The following is a 24453-nucleotide window of genomic DNA, read 5'->3' on the forward strand; positions in this document are numbered from 1 at the left end:
TTTGCCACTGCATCTCTATGGACCTATCCCGTAACCTACTTTTCCAGTTCACTTAGCTAGCATTGCTTTCATGTCCTCATAATTGCCCTCATTTAAGTTTAAAATTCTATTCTTAGACACACTCCCCTCTCTCAAACTGAATGTAAAACTCAATCATAAAATTAATGCTGCTACCTAGGGGTGCCTTCATTATAAGATAATTAATGAATCCTGTCTCATTGCACCATACCGGCTGTAGTATAGGCTGCTCTCTTGTTGGTGCCAGAACATGCTGTTCTAAGAACCAATCTCAAAAACATTCTATGAATTCCTCATTTACGCTACCTTTGCCCATCTGATTTTTCCAGCCCCTATGGAAACCCCCCATGATTATTACTATATCTTTTCTGAGAAAGTTCCACTTATTTCCTCTCTTATACCTTGTCCTACTGTCCTACTGTTCGGGGAACTCTACACCACTCCCAAAAGTGACTTCTTGTCATTGTATTTTCGTCTCTACCCAAACCACTTCTACATCCTGAACCAGGGTCATCCCTCTTTCTTATTTTTTTGTTCATAGGATGTGGGTGTAGCAGGTTATGCCAGCCTTTATTGCCCATCCCTAATTGCCCTTGAGGGGCAGTTAATAGACAACCACATAGCTGTGGGTCGGGAGTCACATGTAGGCCAGACCAGGTGAGGACAACAGATTTCCTCCTCTAAAGGACATTAGTGAACCAGATGGGTTTTTACGACAATCAACAATAGTTTCATGGTCACCATTTGACTTTTAATTCCAGGGATTTATTCAATTCAAATTTCACCATCTGCAGTGGCGGGATTTGAACTTGGGTCCACAGAGATTGTGCTAATACTATCCTTAAATTAGAGAACCCCCCCCCCCCCCCCCCAACACATTTTCCTTGCTTCCTAAATTCATGTTTTTCAGATTCAGGTCCCAATCTATGTTACACTGTAGCCATGACATTATAATGGCTATCAGATCATGCTTATTTCTATTAGCACTATCAGTTCATCTGTTTTGTTGTAAATGCTTACTTGCATTCAGATACCAAGCCTTTAGTTATGTCCTTTCATTATTTTTGTAATCTCTGTCCTTATCTGCTGATTTGGCCTCTCTATTCATGTCTGTTTACCTTTCTCTCTTCTCTTGTCTCGGCTCTTTGATTTTACACAGCTGCCCAAATTTGATCCCTCTAGCCCACAATTCAGTTTAAATTCCTCTCTACTTCCCTAATTATACATCTTGTTGTACACTGAACCAGCATGATTCAGATATATACCGTCCCAACGTTATTGCCCCACTTTCCCTGGTGCACCACAAATGAGAACCGACTTCTACCACGCCAGTCTTTGAGCCACTCATTCATCTCCCTAATTTTATATACCCGAAGCTAATTTGTACATTGCTCAGATAATAGTCCCAAGGTTATTGCCTTTGAGGTTGTAGAACCATAGAAGTTAGAGCATTGGATGCTTGTGGAAGTTATTCAAAGACAGCTAATGCTAAGGAAGTTGCTGTAGCTTAAATTGGACAAATCACTGGACATTCGTGGCTTATCCGAGGATCCTGAGAGAAGCTCGTAAAGTTCTATTAGAGGATTTAACTGCAATTTTCAAAAGTTCAAAGCATGCACCTTTCCAGCAATTAACCTTTCCAGAAAATGAAACATGATAGCTATTAGAGGCTGTAAATACATATAAGCTATTGTAGGACAATGCATTGATTGGAGCCAGTCATTGCTTGACCCACCTGATAGAATTCTTTAAAGAAATAATACAGCAGATAGATAAAGGAAATGCAGCTGATTTAGTTCTGACAGAATTTCGAGAAATTTGACACGGTTAACACATGAGACACTTAATTCCATTATCTTTGCTCTAAGGGGAAGCGGCCGCATGGATAGAGAGATAGTTGGCGAGCAGAAAGCAAAGGGTACGGTAAAAGGAAATTAGATTGGAAAGATGGGGTGAGTTGTGTCAAAGGTACTCTTATTTATCAAAAACATGAATGCTCTAGACTTTGGAATTGGTGGACCGATATCGAGATTTGCTGATAAATTTGGGAGAAGTGGGGAGTGATAAATGGTTAGAAGGGATCGGAAATAACTCCAGGAGGACATTGAATAGACTAGTGGGATGACCAAATGAGCAGTAGATGCAAATTATAAAAAATGGGAAGTAAAACTTTTTGTAAGTAAGAGTGGAGCAAAGAACAGCACCATAAATAGTAAGAGATTGAATAGAATAAAGGAGCAAGAGGTCCTTGGTGTGAAGTTGCACAGATCATGCAAGACAACAGAACAAGTATATAAACCCTTCTAGTATAACTCGTGTCTAAAATAGGAACTTTTCTTAGTGTGAAATCTTTTGGAACTACCTCGTCTTTCAAAATAGACAGCATATGCTGCAAAAGATGGCTGCCGAGGATACTCTAACCTGATCTGTGAATTCAAAAACTCACAAGGACCAAAGGGTACATGCCAGACTAAGATGTGTCAATTGCCTACATCCTGAGACCATCCAAATGACATGCTTGAGTTGAATGGGTCTTTCTGAAACAAAGATGGCGATTGTCTCAATCCTCATTAGAGAATGTCTTCAAACATTCAAATAAGACTAAAGGAGAAGCCACATGGTAGCCACGTTGACCTACCATTTAATCTTGAGGAGCTGACTACAGGAAAATACAGCAGCAGAAGGAAAACTAACATCATAAGGTCCCCAAGCCCCTTCCTTTTTGGGTCCAACAATATATTGCCAACTGACCTTCTGGAAACAAGACTACAGGTAACTAACTTTGCAACCTGCAGAAAGCTCATCCCTTCGAGAGAATCGTGAAAAGGACATTGGGACATAATGGTGGGTCAATTACCTAAACTACACTTCAAGAGTGAAGATGTCCTTTCCATCAAGCCTACAGTGCATGTTTTTGAGAACAGGACAAGCACGTGGATTATGAACTATTCTGTTTGTTTATAACTTGTAAAAATGCACTATTTTCTTCAACTGTACATCCCTTGTGTGTTTGTGTATGAGTGCTGTGAGGAGCAAGTGAATAAACAGCCTTTATTTAAACCCCTGAATAACTTGCTGCTGATTAAATAAATTGTCCATACTCAGGTTAAGAGCACACATACGGTCTCAAACGCAAACTGATCTAAGGAAAGGAAAAGGGATCAACAGAATTGGGGACTGCATCCAGGTTTCGGATCAATTGGAGTAAATGAGTTGAATTTTACTTTTGAAAGGATAAATTGGAAGCAAAAGGGAAAAGTTCGCTAACTGAAATTGTTTCTTTGACAAAAAAGGGCTACAGCAGGCTTCACATACTTGCACATTAATACTAGAAAGTGGAATGTCCAAATTTAACATGAAATTGTTCATAGAACAGTAGGATTTAGCTTGGCATAAGCGAACAATGTTAATGATTGAACTGCTGAGAGCAGTAACTAAATAGGTGGAACTTAGTGTGAAGCAGAAGAAGAAAATGCCTGAGGTGCAAAATGTACTGGTTGAGCATTTTTCCCTCACTGGAACAGACAGAAGATATGGCGCTGGATTCTCTGGTCTCCCAGTCCCTTGTTTCTTGGCAGCGCATCGTTCGCTGGCTATTCTATATTCCTGCTGCTTGTCAATGGGATTTTCCAATGAAGCCCATGGGTAGGGATGAGCTGCCGGTGGGAACAGAGAATCTTGTCAGCCAGACAGTTCTGGTCATGGAGGTCTGAGATAGACCAGGTTATCTTGCCAGGTTTTTGCCGAGAAGAATGAAGATGGAATTGGTGTTCCAAGAATGAGAAAGGGAATACCAGGAGAGGAAGAGAGAGAGAGAGCCTTCCAGATGGCAAAAATCTGAGAAGGAGTTGCCAGCAGATCAAGGCAGTCCAGCAGCACGGTTCAATTCCTGTACCAGCCTGCCCGAACAGGCGCCGGAATGTGGCGACTAGGGGCTTTTCACAGTAACTTCATTTGAAACCTACTTGTGACAAGTCATTTCATAGGGGCTGGTTTAGCTCACTGGGCTAAATCGCTGGCTTTTAAAGCAGGCCAGCAGCACGGTTCAATTCCCGTGCCAGCCTCCCCGGACAGGTGCCGGAATGTGGTGACTAGGGGCTTTGCACAGTAACGTCATTGAAGCCTACTCGTGACAATAAGCGATTTTCATTTTTCAACATAAATGGGCCAGAATTCGCTCGGGAAATATTACCTTCATGCAGAACAGAAGTCACCAGTAATTCAAGTGACCCTAGTTGAGAGTCGACCTTTGGCTTCTTGAAGTTTTCTTTGTTAGTAGCGAAATGTGATGAAGACGTCATTGAAGCATTCATAATAGCCTTTGAGAAACTTGCAAGCAGGTTGAAATGGCCTGAAGAAATTTGGACACTCCTGATGCAAGTGCAGTTAACAAGAAAAGCTTGAGGTTTATTCCTTATTTTCTGAAGAATGCTCTTGAAACTGAACAAACAAGAAGTGCTATGCTGAGTGCTTATGAGTCAGTACTAAACGCATATCACCAGACATATAGAAACATTCGTATAAACTCACTCAAATGACACAACTTGCATCTGACTGGTGGATGAGAATGCTCATAATTGACCCCGCAGAAAAGATTGAGCGACACTCCTATTGGATGAGTTTAAAAATTGCCTCCTGTCCAGCTTCATGTAGCAGAACAAAGTTTCAAAGGCCAGAGGGACAGCCGTCATAACTAGTGACTATGATTTAATACACAAATCTCTAACAGAAAATAAACAGATGTAGCAACTCTCAGGCTAGGGAGAGACAGGATGGATGTAGGTGAAACCGAAATGGGCTGCAGAGTAAAGGAGAGTAGGGGAGAAAAAACAGATCAGTCTCTTAACTTTTAAAAGAAGGATCATGGATGGTAAACCAGCAGGAACACTCCCAGTGTTTTTTCATTGTGGAAAGTCTGAGCATATTCCAAGGTCAACAAAGGGCATTGTAACCAAGACGATGTCTATAGCCATGAAGGTGGCGAGCATGTACCACAATGTATCAGAAGGCCAGAATATCCATCAGAACTTTTTCTACAAAAGATGACTCCTTTTGTATCCCAGGCACCGAGAAAAAGATAACGATCCTTGGGGATCCCAGTCGTCTTCAAATACCATGGTGTTTGTAAAAGGGCTTAGTGGATAAATGTTTGACTGTTCCCTTAGTTAAATCCCATCTACATAGTAGGTTGGTCACCATGAGTTGATGGTCATTCCAAGCTCACTGATGCGAGAGGTCAATCTATTGCTGTGAAATTATTTGGTGGGCTGTCGGGTACTTTTTCCGGAGCGCGAGGGATGACTGAGGTCCAGAGCAGCCCACGGACCTGGGGAAATCGAGGAGAATAAGTGAAATTCTACACTGCTGAAGAGGGCTGAAGACGACCCAAAAAACCCACATGGATGATAGGGCATGGACGATGGGGTCAGTAAGGATGATGGAGACTGAAGGAAAACTTGTGGTATTTGGAGAGGCCAAGATAGCGCCAATAGAATTTAAAGGAACCAAATAGAACTAATGAAATTTAAAGAAGCTTAGATTGAGCCGGCAGAAAGTAAAGGTGCTGAGATAAAAAGTGCCAGATGTATGGCTGGCAGAATCCTTCCTGGGGTTTAAATAGGTACCAGTAGGGTTCCCAAACAGGCGAGCAAAAAGGAGATGCTTCACCCAGTTGAAGTGCCATAAGGGAGTGCAATAGAAGCTAGACATCCACCTGCGAACAATGGCATCCCAGAGGACATGAGGCTTATTGAGAGAAAACCCATCACGGCATAAGGAAAAAGAGAAAGTAATAAATATACCCGAAGGTGAACGGCAATTGTGAAAACCACAATGAAAATTAAAGTCAAGTCGTTGTGAATCAAATTGTCAGGTTCTAAATTCGGAACTGACTGAACCCAGCAATTTAGCCTTAGAATCCACTAAGGACAGAGCACAGGAGGAGAAGCCTGATTCCTCACAGGGGCTTAAAAGGTTTATTACATACTGTCACCCTAGAGATAAGTATTATCCGTGCCTGAACCATTGAACCCCATGGGTTGTGGATGTAGGTTGGAAACTTCATAGGCAGAAAACTAATGCAGAGGCAGAAACTTACATAGGACAAAACGTGGAACAGAAAAGATGCCTATACGCCAACCTGTGAAACCCGATCCCTTCGAGGACTCGGGAGCTGAAATTCAGTTTTGACTTGGCCCCAAACTCTCGAGAGATTACATATCTGTTGGTCATAAAATGTCCAAACATACAAATAGATGCATGTGAAAATCCAGCCCTATTTGACGACACCAGAATCAGGATTTAAAATGTTGGAAAAACAGTGAGGGTATCAGGGTTTCTGAGCAAAAGCCTTCCTAGGACCAGACTCCAACATCAAACAAAATTCAGTTATAACTGTGCCTCCTGTAAAAAGGGCGATGAGAAACCTGAGCCTGAAACAGAAAAATGGCTGTTGCAGATAATGCCAGCTGTATCAACTGTAAGATTAATGTATGGATGTCAGAGTGAGTGCAGAATGTGTGTTCGCTGTTTTCAAGGTAAAGCAAGAGAAATAATGTTTTTTTTTCTTTAAAAAGTAATCAAAATTCCATTTTTTCTTCCCATGCAGCGATGATGTGTCATGCCCATAAAGGCACGTCATATTCATAACTTTTAAGATATGAATTCTTGCTCAGTGTGGAATCTTTTGGAACTGACTTTTTAAAATGGACAGTTCGTGCTGCAAAGGATGGCTGCCTCGGATCATCTGACCTGATGTGTGAATTCAACATACCATGCTTTTTCCAAGGACAAATGGATACATTCCAGATGAAGAGGTGTCAGCTATCCATATTCTGAGACCTTTCAAATGACATTCTTGAGCTGAATGGGTCTTTCTGAAGCAAAGGTGGTGATTGTCTCAACCCTCTTCCGAAATATTAAACCAGTTTGCTGTTAATCAACCCAAGACCAGACTGCATTTGGTAAAGGGGGCTGTGAGAAGCCACATGGTAGCACAGCCATTTTGGTCTCCCATTTAATCTTAAAATACTGACTACAGAAAGGCACAACAGAGAAAGATTAGAGAGATGCCTTGAGAACCAAAGACTAACATCGTAAGGTCTCCAAACCTGTTCATTTTTGGGTCCAAAAATATTGCCAATTGACCTTCTGGCAACAAGACTACAAGCACCTAAATTTGCAACCTGCAGAGTCATGGCTTCATGAAAATCCTGAAAAACACTTCTTGGCGCGTGGCTCTGGCTGTTCAAGTTAACTAAACTACACACCAGGAGTGAAGACGTCTTTTCCATTAAGCCGGCAGTGCATGTTTGATTTATGAACTATTCTTTTTGTTTATAACTTGTAAAAGTGCTCTATTAATAGTTCAATTGTACTTTCCCTTGAGTGCTTTTGGCGCTGTGAGTGTGCCATCACATTAGATTTCAAGGGTGTGAGCGTGAATAAACGGTCTTTATTTAAATTCACGAAAAGCTTGCTGCTGATTATTCAAGTTGTCTAAACATTCAGAAGTTAAGAAACATCATCTTAAAAGTGAACTGATTACAGAAGTTGAGAAAGAAGCAGGGATCAGTGATGTTCTCTCACCTACAAAAGCATGGAGTTCCGGGATAAGACTAATTAGTTGTAATCTGGGTGCTGTATACAGTTTTAAGCACCTCATTGTAGAAATAATATGAAAACAGCAAAGATACGAGGGTATTACCAGGGATGAAGAACAATTCGAGAGGTTGAGAGTTTTTATCCATTAGAACTTAAGTTGAAGAGCAACCTAACTGGGGCTTCAAGATTGCAAAGATTTGAATGAAGTAGAAGTTACCTTTTCCTTCTGGTTAATTAAATGAAGTGGACAATTTAAGATAATTGTAAAAAGAATCAAAGGAGAAATTTGAAAAAAAAATCCTGTCGTAGTACAGCTCGAGGGACTGAAAGTCTACACTTGTTCCTAATATACCTTTGTGCTACTGTGGAGGATATTAGAGAGGAAAGTACCAGCATAGACTTGGTGTACTGTAACATTCTGTCGTGATTTTGAGAGTTGGTGAATAAATTGCAAAGCTAATTTTACTTTAGGGCAAATCAAACTTCGGGTGGGTTTTTCCATCCCGTTGCACCAGATTTCTGGTTCAGCACTCCGGCGGGTTGCTCCGTTTCACCGGCTGATCGCTGTCGGTAACCCCCGGCTGCCGGCAAAACGGAGCAGCCCGACGGCGGAGAATTGAGCCCCGATGTGCCGTGATAATGATATTTGACTGGATCGAGTGCAAGTGTTTGGAAATTTGTTGTCCAGCAATATAAATTTGCATTGCCCAATGTATTTGCATGTTTCACCAACTATTGTTTAATTATATTGTCAAGCTACTGGGAGTGGTTTGTTCTACCTGGATAACCTCACTGATTCAGTAACTTGAACCATGGGTAGGCATAATAGATTTTTAAAACCTGAAAATAACTTTTGTCAGCATCTTTCCAAATAAAAGTTTGAGCGATCGGAAATAATTTGAAAGGTTTCTTATGTCTTCAGCCATGGCTTTTTAAAATTCATGCAGCTTTGGTCACATGATGAGCAAGGAGAAGCGTGATTCCATCAGTAAGGAAGATTTGGCCAGAGCGACACTGGTCACTATTACGAACAACATTGGATCCATAGCTCGCATGTGTGCACTGAATGAGGTAAGCGCCTGTTAATAAAGGTTATCTGATTGCTTGGTTACATTATTTACAGTAAATTGAGTCTAGTTAAGAATGCATCAGAGGGAATAAAGTCTTGAAATTCTGAGTTCTGTTCAAATTGTCTGCTAGTTCAAATTTTTTAGTGGCACTAAAATTCACTCTCCTGTGTTATTGACATTGCAAAATTCATATTATTGCGTATTACAAATGAATTAGCACCTCAGAAATGGCTTGATTTAAATGGACTGCGATGTTACTTTTTGCATACTGTTGATATTCAGAAACCTACCTCGAACGTTCACTTTTGGCTACTTGACATTGTTCTGCGCTTGTTTAAATCAAATAATTCCAGTTCATGGGGAAGAAAACCTATGCTGGAACTTTAATCCAAATTATGGAAGTTCAGATGCCAGAGATAAATCAAACCTGTAAGAGCGAGTCGCATACATCTACACTCACTGAGAGTAGGTTATTTATTGGTGTCTAGGAGCTGCCAAATAATCCAGGAGTGTCTCGACATGGATGTGTTAGAAGGGAGCCTTTTCACACACCTAGAGGCACAATGTCAGCTAACTTGCTTTAAAACCCATCAATTCTGAAACCGTTGTCATCTGATCTTTGTGTCATCTGCTGCTAACCCAGTAGATGACAATGTCACAGCACACATACTTTTCACTGAAGTACAAGTGTAATTTATGGAATGGATATGACAATATTTCATAACTATGAGCATCACACCTTTGTAGAATGATGACAGCTGAGCAGTAGACATGCTGGCTCCTAACTAGCCATGAGTCTTTGGTTCTTAAATTGCAGTAACTGGGCACCACCTGTTTACTTAGCATTCTTCTGCGGAATCCTAATGACTTAATCTAAACCACGTGTAAGCCTCTATCACACAGAATGCATTCTTTCACTACAAAGGTATTAATACAGACATCTGTATTATGCTAATTTTCTTAGTATACCCTGTGTTGCTTCCTGCAGCGAGGAAAGTAAGAATCACAATAAGCCTTGGATGGATGGGAGGTGGGCCAGATCTTATTCCTCATCAACTGGGCTGTAATCATCATTGCACGCTGATCCAGGAATACTAAATGATAAACACCAATAAAGGTTTAACTATGGCAGGAGAGCAGAGTTTTGGTGCAAGTGATTTTTTTCGGCAGAACCAAGAAACCACCTTCTAGTGAGTTTTAAAGCGTTTGCAATTTTTCTCCCCTACCCAGCCAAAATAAATCCGGTTCATGCATCAAAGATCCACCTGGGATCTCTAGGCGTAGAAACCATCCTCAGACTTGTGCCTTTGTTTCTGCCCCCCCACCCCCTCCCTCGTTTCTTTGACCGGAATAGACCATAAGTTCAGCCATTCAGTTAAATCATGGCTGATCTGTACCTTTGCTCCATTTACCTGTCTTTGCTCCGTACCCTCTACTCCCTTTTACTTCAAAAATGTCTACCCTTCACAATATTGAAAATCTCAATTGTCCCAGAATCCACAATGTTTCAGGGGAGACAACATCAGATTTTCTGAGCTTTCTGATCTCGCTACTGTGTGTCCTACTCTTGAATTTATTTTATAAAATTTAGAGTACCCAATTATTGTTTTCCAATTAAGGGGCACTTTAGCGTGGCCAATCTACCTACCCTGCGCACCTTTTTGGGTTTTGGGGGTGAGACCCACACAGACACGGGACAATGTGTAAACTGCAGTGACCCGGGGACGGGATCGACTAACTTTTAAGAGTTTTCCAGCAATGTCATCCACAGCTCCTAATCTCTCACTTTTAAAAAATATTAAAAGATTAGTCTTTCTTGGACCTAAAGTGGATGACCGCGAACTTCTCCATGTTGAACTCAATCTGTTGTAATTTAAACTATTCACTTAATCTATCTAATCCCCTGTAACTTTCTGCTTCCATCTGCACAATTTATTGTGCCTTCCAACTTAATCTCATCTTCAAACTTGGATATGCAGTGCTCTCTCTATTTCTTTTCTTAATCAGTTAACGTATGTGGTGAAAAGTTTGAGACCCAGACACCAATCCCCTCGGGGAAACATCTCTTGCCACATCTGAGTAACCAATCTGAATAAATTCAGTCACTTCCTTTTCTATGTTAACTCTTTCCCAATCGATTCATAGTCCATTTCACAAGGTTACTCCCAATTCTATATGCTATCATATTTGCTAAATGTTTTGCCCTAAACCTGATCAAATACTTTCCTGAAGCCCATCCAGTTAACATCCATTGACATTCCCCTGTTCACCATGCAAGTGACCTCCTCCAACATTTCAACTAAATTGGTCAGATATGGTCTTAACTCTCAACATCCATCATAGGTCTCTTTTATCAGTTCAAATGAATTCAATCTTCAATCATAGACTTGACAAACAAAGAATGAGCAGTTTTGTGCCAATCATTAAAAACAGGCACTTTTTAATCTTCCAACTGGTAAATAGAGTTAAATTTCTCCCACCAGCCCCCTTCTGACCAAAAATCAAACCCATATAAGAATATTCTCAAAACGCTGTAACTGCAGTAACACACCCTATAATATTAAACCAACAATCCACTACTATTTCAAGGTCCAATAACGTTGATTTTAAAATTCTTTCCAACACTCCATCCCCTAGATCCTCTGACACTTACCCCACCTTTATCGCTCGTACCATGCAAGTGACCTCCTCCAATATTTCAACTAAATTGGTCAGATATGATCTAATCTCAACATCCATCATGGCTCTCTTTTATCAGTTCACTCTTGTCGAAGTGCTCTGGGATTCTCTTTCAGAACTGTTCACTTTGCTTTCTGCTTATCAGAGGTTGTGCAATGGACCAGTGCATCACGCTTGAGCAAAGGAAATGCATCCTCCCACTGACTGATGTAGCAAGCAGGCGTGTCTCCGGAATCCTGCACTCTTCACCGTATCCATTACTTGTTGACTTGCGAGTTATTTTTTAGCTGCTACTCTACAACTTCCCACAGTACTCACACTATTTTCCCCTGGGTAACTGACATTGTGGCCCCAATTTTTACTAAAAAGTCCTCAACTGACAAAAGGCTGAAGAGACAGCTCAGTGATCTTGTTGGCTTCACTTGTCCAGGTATTGACCACCTCTTTTGAACAAGCAACGAGGAGGATGTCCTGCAGGAAGGAAGCAGGTCCTTCTTTAAACATGTAGCCTGGGTCCTGATGATGTGCAATTTAAGGTGGAAACCTGCATGCAAGAACAGCAACAGCTTCTCCATCATGTCACACCTGTTGGGATGGAGATTATGATCCAAAGTGGCCCGGGCACAATATTTCTTCTTAAGGCCTTCAGTAGGCCTGGATGAGTGGGTGTGTCCCAGGATTTGTCCCTGCACCCAATCACACACCCTATCCCACAGGTCGCTCGCTGCAGCCTCAAGCCACCCAAATTCCTACCATTGTCTGTCAACCACGTTCAAGCCAGAGTCTGACCATATTTATTGAAATGAGGCCTGGCTGCTTGCTTTGCACACACCATTCCTGACCTCCCAGACACCCTGCCGCAGTATTTGAATTAGTGCCTCACACCAGAAATTAGAAAACATTTGCGCTTTTTGCTCAGTAGACAAAGACACTGCAGGATACAAATCTCTGGAATATCATCGATGATGTTTGCATAGTCTGTCTTTATAAAAAATTTTAAAAATCCAAGGTGAAGACCTTTTAAACTGCACAGATCAGTCTCTACATGTTCTCTGTGCTTTGAGCTTCTTTACAGTGTTGCCTTGTAGCATGGAGATCAAGCAGCATTGTACAGGGCTATCAAAGTGCAGGGACAGTCATCTTGGACTCTGCTGCAAGTTTTCTGTCTGTGTTGCACAAACTGCTGTTTTTGTAAGGAAACATTAGATGTGGACTTTTGTATTATAACTTGTCATTCTTCATTTTAATTTAATGTCTGTATGCATCAAAAGGAATGCAATAAATATATTTATAACACTATGCCCTGCTTCTATCGCACCATAAGATTCAACGACCATATTGAGACAGTTGAAAATATATGTTGCCGGTCTCCAGAATGTGAAGGGTGGAAGCTTGTCCTTTTGACAGCTTCTGGGATTTGGCCTTGTCTGTGCTTGCATTGTGGTCAGCATGATTCCAATTCAAAACATTGGCCTCAAAATTATACTCCCAAGCTACTTTGCAAATACTTAACATGTTCGCATTAAATTCCTTAGCCCGGTTATTTTACTCGGCATGTCAAGCCATTTTAAAAGTAGCTGTTTTACCCCTGTAATAAAATAGACCAAGAAGTTGGACGGAAATACATCACGTGCTTGTATATCTATTTTCATTGTTTATGGAACCGATGTCCTAGAGCTGTTTGGGAGGGTTTAAACTAATGTGGCAGGGGGATGGGAACCGATGCAGGAAGTTGGAAGGTAGTAAAACAGGGACAGAAGCAAAAGGAAGTATGGGGGAAAGTGCAAGACAGAGAAGACATAGTCAGAAATCAAAAAGGGCGACAGTACAAGGTACAGTGACTGAGGGGAGCTCAGTGGATAGGCCCAGTAATACTAAAAGGAGTAAACTGGAGATGTTAAGATTCAAAACAGAGGTAAAAAAACCAACATAAGTGTACTTTACCTGAATGCTCGTAGTATTCGGAATAAAGTAAATGAGTTGATGGCGCAAATCATCGTGAATTACTATGATTTAGTCGCCATTACTGAAACATGGTTAAAGGATGGTCACGACTGGGAGTTAAATAGCCGAGGGTATCAAACTATTCGGAAGGACAGAGTGGATGGTAAGGGAGGTGGTGTAGCTCTGTTATTTAAGGATGACATCCGGACAATAGTTAGGGATGATATCGGTGCTATGGAGGATAAGGTTGAATCCATTTGGGTGGAAATCCGGAATAATAAGGCGAAAAAGTCACTGATAGGAGTAGTCTATCGGCCACCAAATAGTAACGTTATGGTGGGGCAGGCAATAAACAAAGAGATAACTGATGCATGTAGAAATGGTACAGCAGTTATCATGGGGGATTTTAATCTACATGTGGATTGGTTTAACCAGGTCGGTCAAGGCAACCTTGAGGAGGAGTTTATAGAATGTATCCGCGATAGTTTCCTAGAACAGTATGTAATGGAACCTACGAGGGAACAAGCGGTCCTACATCTTGTCCTGTGTAATGAGACAGGATTGATTCATGATCTCATAGTTAGGGATCCTCTCGGAAGGAGCGATCACAATATGGTGGCGTTTAAAATACAGATGGAGGGTGAGAAAGTAAAATCAAATACTAGTGTTTTGTGTTTAAACAAAGGAGATTACAATGGGATAAGAGAAGAACTAGCTAAGGTAGACTGGGAGCAAAGACTTTATGGTGGAACAGTTGAGGAACAGTGGAGAACCTTCCAAGCGATTTTTCACAGTGCTCAGCAAAGGTTTATACCCACAAAAAGAAAGACGGTGGAAAGAGGGAAAATCGACCGTGGATATCTAAGGAAATAAGGGAGAGTATCAAATTGAAGGAAAGAGCATACAAAGTGGCAAAGATTGGTGGGAGACTAGAGGACTGGGAAATATTTAAGGGGCAACAGAAAGCTACTAAAAAAGCTATAAAGAAGAGTAAGATAGAGTATTAGAGTAAGCTTGCTCAGAATATAAAAGCAGACAGCAAAAGTTTTTACAAATATATAAAGCAAAAAAGAGTGGCTAAGGTAAATATTGGTCCTTTAGAGGATGAGAAGGGAGTCTTAATAATGGGAGATGAGGAAATGGCTGAGGAACTGAACAGGTTTTTTGGGTCGGTCTTCACAGTGGAAGACACAAATAACATGCCAGTGACTGATAGAAATGAGGTTATGACAGGTGATGACCTTGAGAGGATTGTTATCACTAAGGAGGTAGTGATGGGCAAGCTAATGGGGCTAAAGGTAGACAAGTCTCCTGGCCCTGATGGAATGCATCCCAGAGTGCTAAAAGAGATGGCTAGGGAAATTGCAGATGCACTAGTGATGATTTACCAAAATTCACTAGACTCTGGGGTGGTCCCGGTGGATTGGAAATTAGCAAACGTGACACCACTGTTTAAAAAAGGAGGTAGGCAGAGAGCAGGAAATTATAGGCCAATGAGCTTAACGTCGGTAGTAGGGAAGATGCTGGAATCTATCATCAAGGAAGAAATAGCGAGGCATCTGGATAGAAATTGTCCCATTGGGCAGACGCAGCATGGGTTCATAAAGGGCAGGTCGTGCCTAACTAATTTAGTGGAATTGTTTGAGGACATTACCAGTGCAGTGGATAACGGGGAGCCAATGGATGTGGTATATCTGGATTTCCAGAAAGCTTTTCACAAGGTGCCACACAAAAGGCTGCTGCAGAAGATAAACATGCATGGCATTAAGGGTAAAGTAGTAGCATGGATAGAGGATTGGTTAATTAATAGAAAGCAAAGAGTGGGGATTAATGGGTGCTTCTCTGGTTGGCGATCAGTAGATAGTGGTGTCCCTCAGGGATTCGTGTTGGGCCCACAATTGTTCACAATCTACATAGATGATTTGGAGTTGGGGACCAAGGGCAATGTCTCCAAGTTTGCAGATGACACTAAGATGAGTGGTAAAGCGAAAAGTGCAGAGGATACTGGAAGTCTGCAGAGGGATTTGGATAGGTTAAGTGAATGGGCTAGGGTCTGGCAAATGGAATACAATGTTGACAAATGTGAGGTTATCCATTTTGGTAGGAATAACAGCAAACGGGATTATTATTTAAACAATAAAATATTAAAGCATTGTGCTGTGCAGAGAGACCTGGGTGTGCTAGTGCATGAGTCACAGAAAGTTGGTTTACAGGTGCAACAGGTGATTAAGAGGGCAAATGGAATTTTGTCCTTCATTGCTAGAGGGATGGAGTTTAAGACTAGGGAGGTTATGCTGCAATTGTATAAGGTGTTAGTGAGGCCACACCTGGAGTATTGTGTTCAGTTTTGGTCTCCTTACTTGAGAAAGGACGTACTGGCACTGGAGGGTGTGCAGAGGAGATTCACTAGGTTAATCCCAGAGCTGAAGGGGTTGGATTACAAGGAGAGGTTGAGTAGACTGGGACTGTACTCATTGGAATTTAGAAGGTTGAGGGGGATCTTATAGAAACATAAAAAATTATGAAGGGAATAGATAGGATAGATGCGGGCAGGTTGTTTCCATTGGTTGGTGAAAGCAGAACGAGGGGGCATAGCCTCAAAATAAGGGGAAATAGATTTAGGACTGAGTTTAGGAGGAACTTCTTCACCCAAAGGGTTGTGAATCTATGGAATTCCTTGCCCAGTGAAGCAGTTGAGGCTCCTTCATTAAATGTTTTTAAGGTAAAGATAGATAGTTTTTTGAAGAAAAAAGGGGTTAAGGGTTATGGTGTTCGGGCCGGAAAGTGGAGCTGAGTCCACAAAAGATCAGCCATGATCTCATTGAATGGCGGAGCAGGCTCGAGGGGCCACATGGCCTACTCCTGCTCCTAGTTCTTATGTTCTTATGTTCCAGTGGAGATCATGTAAATGTTTGGGGAGAGCACTATCTTCCAAGTAGTTCAGTGGAATATGAGGTGAACCAGGACATCCCGCGGGGGGAAGGGGGGGGGGGGGGGGGGGGGGGTCCTTGCCAAAAAATGATCTGATGTCTGGGTTCACCTCAAGGACCCCCTTCCCCCCGCCCCTCCACTTGCATTTTCCTTCAAAGTAATTCAACAATTACACAGCTTTTGAAAACAAAGGAAGAAACTGGAGATTAGGGCTCCCATTTTGCCCTCCTCTAAGACTAGCAGACTCGTCCATAAGTTACCATGGTCTGGAGACTGTGCTGCGAGGGGTGGCCATCCTAATTATATGACCCTGGACGTAAACATCAGTCTGCTATTGGACCCAGTTGTACCCTCCCAATGTTTTAGGTGCAGTTTTCTAGCAGGGATCAGGAACAGAAATCCTGGCTGCTTTTTCTTTTCTCCCCCAGCCCCATCTGCATTTGGTGACACTTGAGGCCCGTTATGACCTTACCAGTCTCTCGGTTGAAAGCCTACCCCATGCATATCAGAGACAAAGTAAAGGATCTTCCTCATCTGATTATCCCAATATCTGGCAACACGATTATCCAATACAGTTTTCTTAAAATTAATCACATTGATTTTGTTGTAATCCTAATTTTCTCTGTCATGTCCTTATTGCAGAACATCGACAGGGTGGTGTTTGTTGGAAACTTCCTGAGAATCAATATGGTCTCCATGAAGTTACTAGCTTATGCTATGGATTATTGGTCCAATGGACAGTTGAAAGCCTTGTTCTTGGAACATGAGGTGAGTAGCAACAATACAGTGTTACAGCATTAGTTGGGTTAGTTTTAGCTGAAGAAATTGAAACCGGAGCACGCTCTAAATGTTTTAATTTTGGCATCTAATTTAATTCATTGAGCCATGTGGAGTCACAACGCAGACTGTGGAAACTCATGTCAAGGAGGGTGCCTGCTATAAATCTAACTTTGGAATAGGGTTATTCAATTAGCTAGACTGGAGTTTAATTTACCAAATACATGAATGAGCTAAATATCTTAAGTCCAGGTATTATTGCATCAGGACGGGTGCAACGAGGTCATTATTGTTACTGTCATTGTATCGAGTCCGAAATTGGCTGGCAAATCCTCCGGATTTCAGTGCTATGAGATGGCAAAGGTATCACACCAGTAGATGGAGCTGTAGGCATAAGGTTATGTGACGAGCTGAGCCTTGTGGGAAGTTGCATCAAATGGCGAAGCCACCTCTACTCGGCCCTATGCAACACACCAGTCCACGTCTCTCAGAAGGTGAGCAACTGTTTCCCACCCGTGGAGAACAGCAAACTGTATTTACACAACTGAGATGCTGCATCACCAGAGTAAGCATCCCATCCTATCGGGCTGCATCACAGCCTGGTATGGCAACTGCTCGGCCCAGGACCGCAAGAAACTTCAGAGAGCCGTGAATACCGTCCAGTCCAGCACACAAACCTGCCTCCCATCCATTGATTCCATCTACATCTCCTGCTGCCTGGGGAAAGCGAGCAGCATAATCAAAAATCCCTCCCACCCGGCTTACTCACTCTTCCAACTTTTTCCATCGGGCAGGAGATAAGCTGCTCGCAGAAAAGTACTTTTCACTGTACCTCGGTACACGTGACAATAAACAAATCCAATCTAAACCAATCCAATCCATTGTCTCAGCAAAAGCAAATGCACAAAAACAGAGGCCCATCAGTTAAAGTAACCCAGTGTACCTTGCGACAGTGGTACCTCGGAAGATTTTTTTTTAAATGTTAAAAACACAAAAAATGAAAGTGAGAAAGCTAACAAAGTGTGTATATGAAGGGGAAACAAAAAAATGCTTTTAGAAATTGAAGATTGAATTCTCTGAAGTGGGAGTTAACATTGCAAAATGTCTTGTAGTCGAACTGTTGCAAATATTGCATGGCAGTATTGAAACAATTAGGACCATATTATTTGCATTACTATGTCTGTACTGCTACATAACAAATTGGCATGAAAAAAAACTTGAATATCCACTTCCTGCAAGAACAGAAGCATTGCAAACATATCTTTGGGCAAAATGCAAATTACTGCACATACAGCCAAAGAAACCAGTAGAACCCACATCATCACATTCCACCCAACGACTAGAACTCTGACACAGAACCACAAACAAGGAAATTGACATATTTTATCTCCTCCGCTGTTGCAAAAAGAACCAATTTCACCAGATAATGCCAGCACGTGAGAGAGAATGTCCAACTTGAAAAAAAATGTGTTCTTAACAGCCAACTCCTGTATCTCCTCTTTCTCAGTCCAGCTCTTCTCCCACTCCTCCCTACAGCTCTTTCCATCTCTCGCTCTTTCTCCTTTTTCTCTGCACTCTCATTTTGCCCTCCTTTTTCCATAGAACATACAGTGCAGAAGGAGGCCTTTCAGCCCATCGAGTCTGCACCGACCCACTTTAAGCCCTCACTTCCACCGTAACCCAAAACTCCTCCTTACCTTTCTAGACACTAAGGGCAATTTAGCATGGCCAATCCACCTAACCTGCACATCTTTGGACTGTGGGAGGAAACCCACGCAGACACGGGGAGAACGTGCAGACTCCGCACAGACAGTGACCCAGTGGGGAATTGAACCTGGGACCCTGGTGCTGTGGGGCCACAGTGCTAACCACTGTGCTACTGTACTGCCTATCTCTCTTTCCTTCCCCCTTCTCCTTTCTCCTCTGCCCTCCCTTCCTTGCTCCCCCGCCCTCCCTTCCTTGCTCCCCCGCCGCTCCTCCTCCCGTTCAGCTCTCCAAATGTACATATCCTTTGGAGCCGATCTCTAACCTTCTCCCCGTAATTCTACACATGCTTCTTTTATAGATAACAGTCCAATTCCATTATGTTTTTATTTAAATTAGAGTATCCAATTTTTTTAACAATTAAGGCGCAATTTACCATGGCCAGTCGGCCAACCCTGCACATTTTTGGGAGTTGTGGGGGTGAGACCCACGCAAAGACTGGGAAAATGTGCAAACTCCACATGGATAGTAACCCAGGGCCGGGATCGAACCTGGTGTACCGGCGCCATGAGGCAGCAGTGCTAATCACTACTACCGTGCCCCCACCCCCTCTATTTCCCCTTTTGAATGCCTCCATTGAATTTGCCTCCACTGCACTCTCAGGCAGTATATTCCAAGCCTTGACCACTCTCTCCACAAAGATGTTAATCTCTCTTGTCGCTTTTGCTGCTGTTGACAATTAGTGGAGTCTGTGCCCTATGGTTCTGGATCCTTCCAGGAGTAGAAACAGATTTTCCCATCTACTCTTTCAGACACCTCATGACTTTGAATACCTCTATCAAATCTCTCCTCTGCCTTCTCCAATCCATCTTCATAACTGAAGTTCCTAATCCCTGGAGCCATATCCCTGGAGCCATTCTCGTGAATCTTTTCTGTACCCTCTCTGGTGCTTTCACCTCTTCCTCTTAAAGTGCGGCGACCAGAACTGGATGCAATTCATCAGCCAAAGCCAAACTATTGCTGAATATAAGTTAAACATCTCCTTCTCTTGTACTCCACACCCCTCTTAATAAAGCCTGGGATACTGTATGCTTTATAAACAGTGCTCTCAATCTGTTTTGTTACCTTCAATGATTTGTGCACATATGCACCCAGGTGTCTCTGCTCCTGCACTCCCTTCAGAGTTGTACTCTTCATTTTAAATTGTGTCTCCATGATCTTGCTACCAAACTGAATCGCTTTACCTTCCTCTGCATTGAACTTCACCTGCCACTTGTCTGCTCATTCCACCAACGTATTTAGAGCTTCTTCTGAATTTCTACACTATACTCCTCACAGTTAACAATGTTTCCAAGTTTTATATCATCCGCACATTTTAAAATTGTGTCCTGCATACCAAAGTCTCGGTCATTAATACATGGCACGAAGAGTAACAGTCTCAAATGTATTTATTTAATGCTTCAGCTAATCTCAGTCCATGTGTAAATCCCCATTTTCGTCCCTTATCGGCCCTGCTCCTCTTACCACCATTTTATTACTTATATGCCTATAGAGGACTTTGGGATTCCCTTTTATGTTAGCTGCCAGTCTCTTTTCATACTTCCTCTTTGCTTCTCTTATTTGATTTCTCACTTCCTCTCTGAACCTTCTATATTCAGCCTGGTTCTCCATTTGTATTATACAGCCAACATCTGTCAAAACTGCACCTTTTAAAAAATAAAAAATAAAAAAAAATCTTCATCTTGATTTCTGTCCCTTTTGTCATCCAGGGATCTCTGGATTAATTCACCCTATCTTTCGCTTTTGAGTGATTATACCTTGACTGTGCCTGAACCATCACTACTTTGAAAGTTGCCCATTGTTCAGCTACTGCTTTCCTGCTAGCCTTTGATTCCAATTTATTTGGATCAGGTACATTCTTACCTCCATTGAAGTTGGCTTTCCCCAGTTAATTATTTTTACTCTAAATCGTTCTTTGTCCTTTCCATAGCCAACCTAAATCTTACGATGCAATGCTCACTGCCCCCTAAGTGTTCTCCTACTGACACTTGATCAGCTTGGGCCATCTCATTCCCAAGAACCACGTGCAGCAGTTCTTCCCTTCTTGTTGGACTGGAAACATACTGTTGTAGAAAATCTTTGTGAACACTGTTTAGGAGCTCTTGACCCTCTCTGCCATCAACACCCAGTCTATAACATAATCTTTATTGTCACAAGTAGGCTTACATTAACACTGCAATGAAGTTACTGTGAAAACTCCCTAGTCGCCACATTCCGGCGCCTGTTCGGGTACACAGAGGGAGAATTCAGAATGTCCAAATTACCTAACCGCACTTCTTTCGGGACTTGTGGGAGGAAACTGGGGCACCCGGAAGAAACCCACGCAGACACAAGGAGAACCTGTAGACTGCACACAGACAGTGACCCAAGCTGGAAATCGAACCTGAGACCTGGAGCTGTGAAGCAACAGCTACCGTGCTGCCCGTGAATTTGAATAAATAAAGATTTCTTTAATGTGTACGTAGGTGTGGAATATGAATGTCACACTGCAGAAATTGTTTGCTGCAAAATCTAAGTAAACCCTTTTGAAGTATAAATTGCACCATCGTGTGTCAAAATGTGGGATTGTTGGCATTTTCGCACAGCAGATACTAAAGTGAGGTTGTACAAACCTGTACTACTTTTACATAACAAAGTAGCAGGAGCTTGTCAAGGGGTTCCCTGTGTAATTACCAGCTGGTGGAATAGTGGATGGTGTTTCTGTTACTAGGGGTCAAATAAGAGGGGCTAAATGAGAAAAATAAGATAAATCAAGAAAAAGATTACTTCATACACTTGATATTTGATCTCGGTAGCACAGACGCGGCTCAGATATTTTGTATGTGTATGATGTCGGGGATTACTGCAATTTGCCCTGTGTTGAATAAATTGTATGCTAAAAATATCATCCTAGGCAAAAGCCACCATTTATATCTGTCCCCTCTTCATCTTGCAGGGTTATTTTGGAGCAGTTGGGGCATTGCTGGAATTACTGAAGATGACTGACACCCACTGAGGAGCAGAGAAGGCCAAAACGATCGGCAGAGATCATTCGTATTTTTAAAAGCTACTGTCCAGAAATTAGTGCCGGGAAGGAACCCGTCTAACTAAACGGTTAACTATTTAGTTTTCACATCAGGTTCCGAATAAATTACTTACTTTGCAGCAGCTATTGTGCTGCAATGAGAATTATTTCTAAGGGAAGTTAAATAACATCCTGCTGTATGTAATGTATATATTTTAAATGGTGTGCAAGATAGCCAAAACCCACTGGTTTTATGTATTAATATTTGGAAATAATTTCTGTATAAATGTGAACTGTTCTGAATCTCTTCTGGGATGTACTGCCTTGTGAATGATCAGATTATAATGATTTAAGTATTATTTATAAACGGCCTGGAAGATTTGTATTTTACATCATTTCAAGATCTGTCCTTGGTTTAATTTCAATCTACAAAGCTGGAAATGAACCTGTTAATAGTGTAGCTCATTGATTTTGTTGCCTTTGTAAAACTGTCCTGTGTAAGTATTTATAAAGGATGACCTTTCTTTGAACACGCACAAGTAGTGACCTCAGCTGATCTAACAACCGGCTTGACAGCCTGTGTTTTCTTGATGTGCTGAATTTTCGGATGAAAATACTTGTCTGGTCACAACGAGAAGCTTCCTTTGTGTGAACATTGTCTTGATGACATAAGCGAAGGTACCATTCCACAACTGTGGGAATCTTGGGTAATGTTTGTGCTTTTATTTTTAAGAGAAGCCACTTCATGAAAACTACTGCATGATGGGAAAGCCTTCAAACTGCAAAACATTGTACAATGACAGCTCATTGTCTGACATTTCAGAATTGTGTTTGAAAAATAATTCCCATCATTGTAGTATGCATTTTGAGAAAGGTACCTTCAGTAATTACTGCTAACTACCTGAAATGTGCAGTATACGTGATCATTGAACTTGACGATGAAAATGGGAAAACCTGCTGATGTTGGCGGTACATGTGGGTTAAGAATTGGCTTTTGTGGAAGATATTTCACATTCCATTGATATTTCAGAAATGTTTTTGACTTCAGTTTTATTGAGCACCTTTTAAAAATGATTAATACATGAAGTGACCTTTCTGATTTCCATGATGGCATGAGTTGCTTGGCTTTGGTTGTGTAACATTGCACTGGATTGTAGTTGGAAAAGTCAATGAATTCTGGTATGTAGCAGATTTTAATCAAACTCTTCATATGTTGATCTACTTAATTTAAATTCAATCTTGAGCTTTAAAATGATATTGTAACCAGTCAATATTTATATTTTATCCTGTTTTACATTAATTGTGTGCCTGAAAAAGGAGACATGATTATTAACTACGAGCACCGTCTATCAGCATCTTCAAATCTTTTTAAATTCACGAACAGCGTGATCCTGTGGCTTGGAGACCAGATTGTGTGCAGCGCCTTCTCTGGAACTTTTCCGACTACTTATGCCTCAAATGTATCATGGGCCCATTCTGCACATTTAGCTTAGCTATAGGGTGACACGGTAGCACAGTGGCTAGCACTGTCGCTTCACAGCTCCAGGGTCCCAAGTTCGATACCCGGCTTGGGTCACTGTCTGTGTGGAGTCCGCACGTTCTCCTCGTGTCTGCGTGAGTTTCCTCTGGGAGCTCCGGTTTCCTCCCACAACCCAAAGACGTGTAGGTTAGGTGGATTGGCCATGATCAATTGCCCTCAGTGATCAAAGGGATTGGGTGGAGTTGCTAGGTTATGGATACGGGGCGGAGGTGTGGGCTTAAGTGGGGTGCTCTTTCCAAGGACGGTGCAGACGCGATGTGCCGAATAGCCTCCTTCTGCACTATAAATTCTATGTCAATATGCTTTTATATATGGCATACTGGGGTCCCAGCTCTGGTGCACAGGGAGTGCACACCTCACTTCTAATTTCACCATTTATGGATACTGGTTTAATATGTGTTCGATGAACTAAATCTGTCACTAGTATAGCATTAATCCTGTTGAATTAGAAAGAGTGAGCACCCTGAGAAGAGAAGAGCTGGAATGGATTAGTTGCTGATGTGTATATTTTTCTTTCAATTCATGAAATGTAGAGTTAGAGCCAGAATGGCACTGAAGGAGGCCATTTGGTCCATTGGATTGATGCTGGCGGCACGGCAGCATAGTTGTTAGCATTGTCCCTTCACAGCTCCAGGGTCCCCGGTTCTATTCCCGGCTTGGATCACTGCCTGTTTGGAGTCTGCACGTTCTCCCCGTGTCTGTGTGGGTTTCCCCCGGGTGCTCCGGTTTCCTCCCACAGCCCAAAGATGTGCAGGTTAGGTGGATTGGCCATGCTAAATTGCCCGTAGTGTTGAAAAGAATTGGGTGGGGTTGCTGGGTTGCAGGATGGGGTGAAGGTCTGGGCTTAAGTAGGGTGCTCTTTCCAAGGGCCAGTGCAGACTTGATGGGCTGAATTGCCTCATTCTGTTCTGTAAATTCTATAATATGTGCTGCCCATCTCTATTTGCCGTGTGAAAGTGGTGATGAGCCATCTTCTTGAACGACTGCGGACTGAGTGGTGTAAGTACACCTGTTGGGTAGAAATTTTAATCATATTGACTATGAAAGAACTGCAATATATTTCTGGGTCAGAGCGGCTTGAGACTTGGAGATATCGGTGTTCCCACGTGTCTGTCTAGACAACA

The 24453-nt window shown here is 42.0% G+C and overlaps 1 protein-coding gene across 7 annotated transcripts in view; it reads left to right on the plus strand.

Annotated features, from left to right (window-relative positions):
- The window catches only part of LOC119950951 (pantothenate kinase 1), an 86472-nt gene extending 63431 nt beyond the window's left edge, over positions 1-23041 (plus strand). For 4 of the 7 annotated variants that reach the window (XM_038773967.1, XM_038773964.1, XM_038773965.1 and 1 more), the window contains exons 5-7: positions 8568-8691; positions 16887-17012; positions 21721-23041. In XM_038773967.1, coding sequence (XP_038629895.1) covers positions 8568-8691; positions 16887-17012; positions 21721-21780 — 310 coding nt within the window. In that variant the 3' untranslated portion in view covers positions 21781-23041. Of the gene's footprint in view, positions 1-1886; positions 1971-6625; positions 7491-8567; positions 8692-16886; positions 17013-21720 lie in introns of those variants that run through there. The other 3 variants (XM_038773968.1, XM_038773969.1, XM_038773970.1) reach the window with 3 other exon arrangements.
- The last annotated feature ends 1412 nt before the right edge of the window (positions 23042-24453 follow it).

Source organism: Scyliorhinus canicula, chromosome 16 (assembly GCF_902713615.1).
Source record: "Scyliorhinus canicula chromosome 16, sScyCan1.1, whole genome shotgun sequence".
Classification (NCBI taxonomy): Eukaryota; Metazoa; Chordata; class Chondrichthyes; order Carcharhiniformes; family Scyliorhinidae; genus Scyliorhinus; species Scyliorhinus canicula.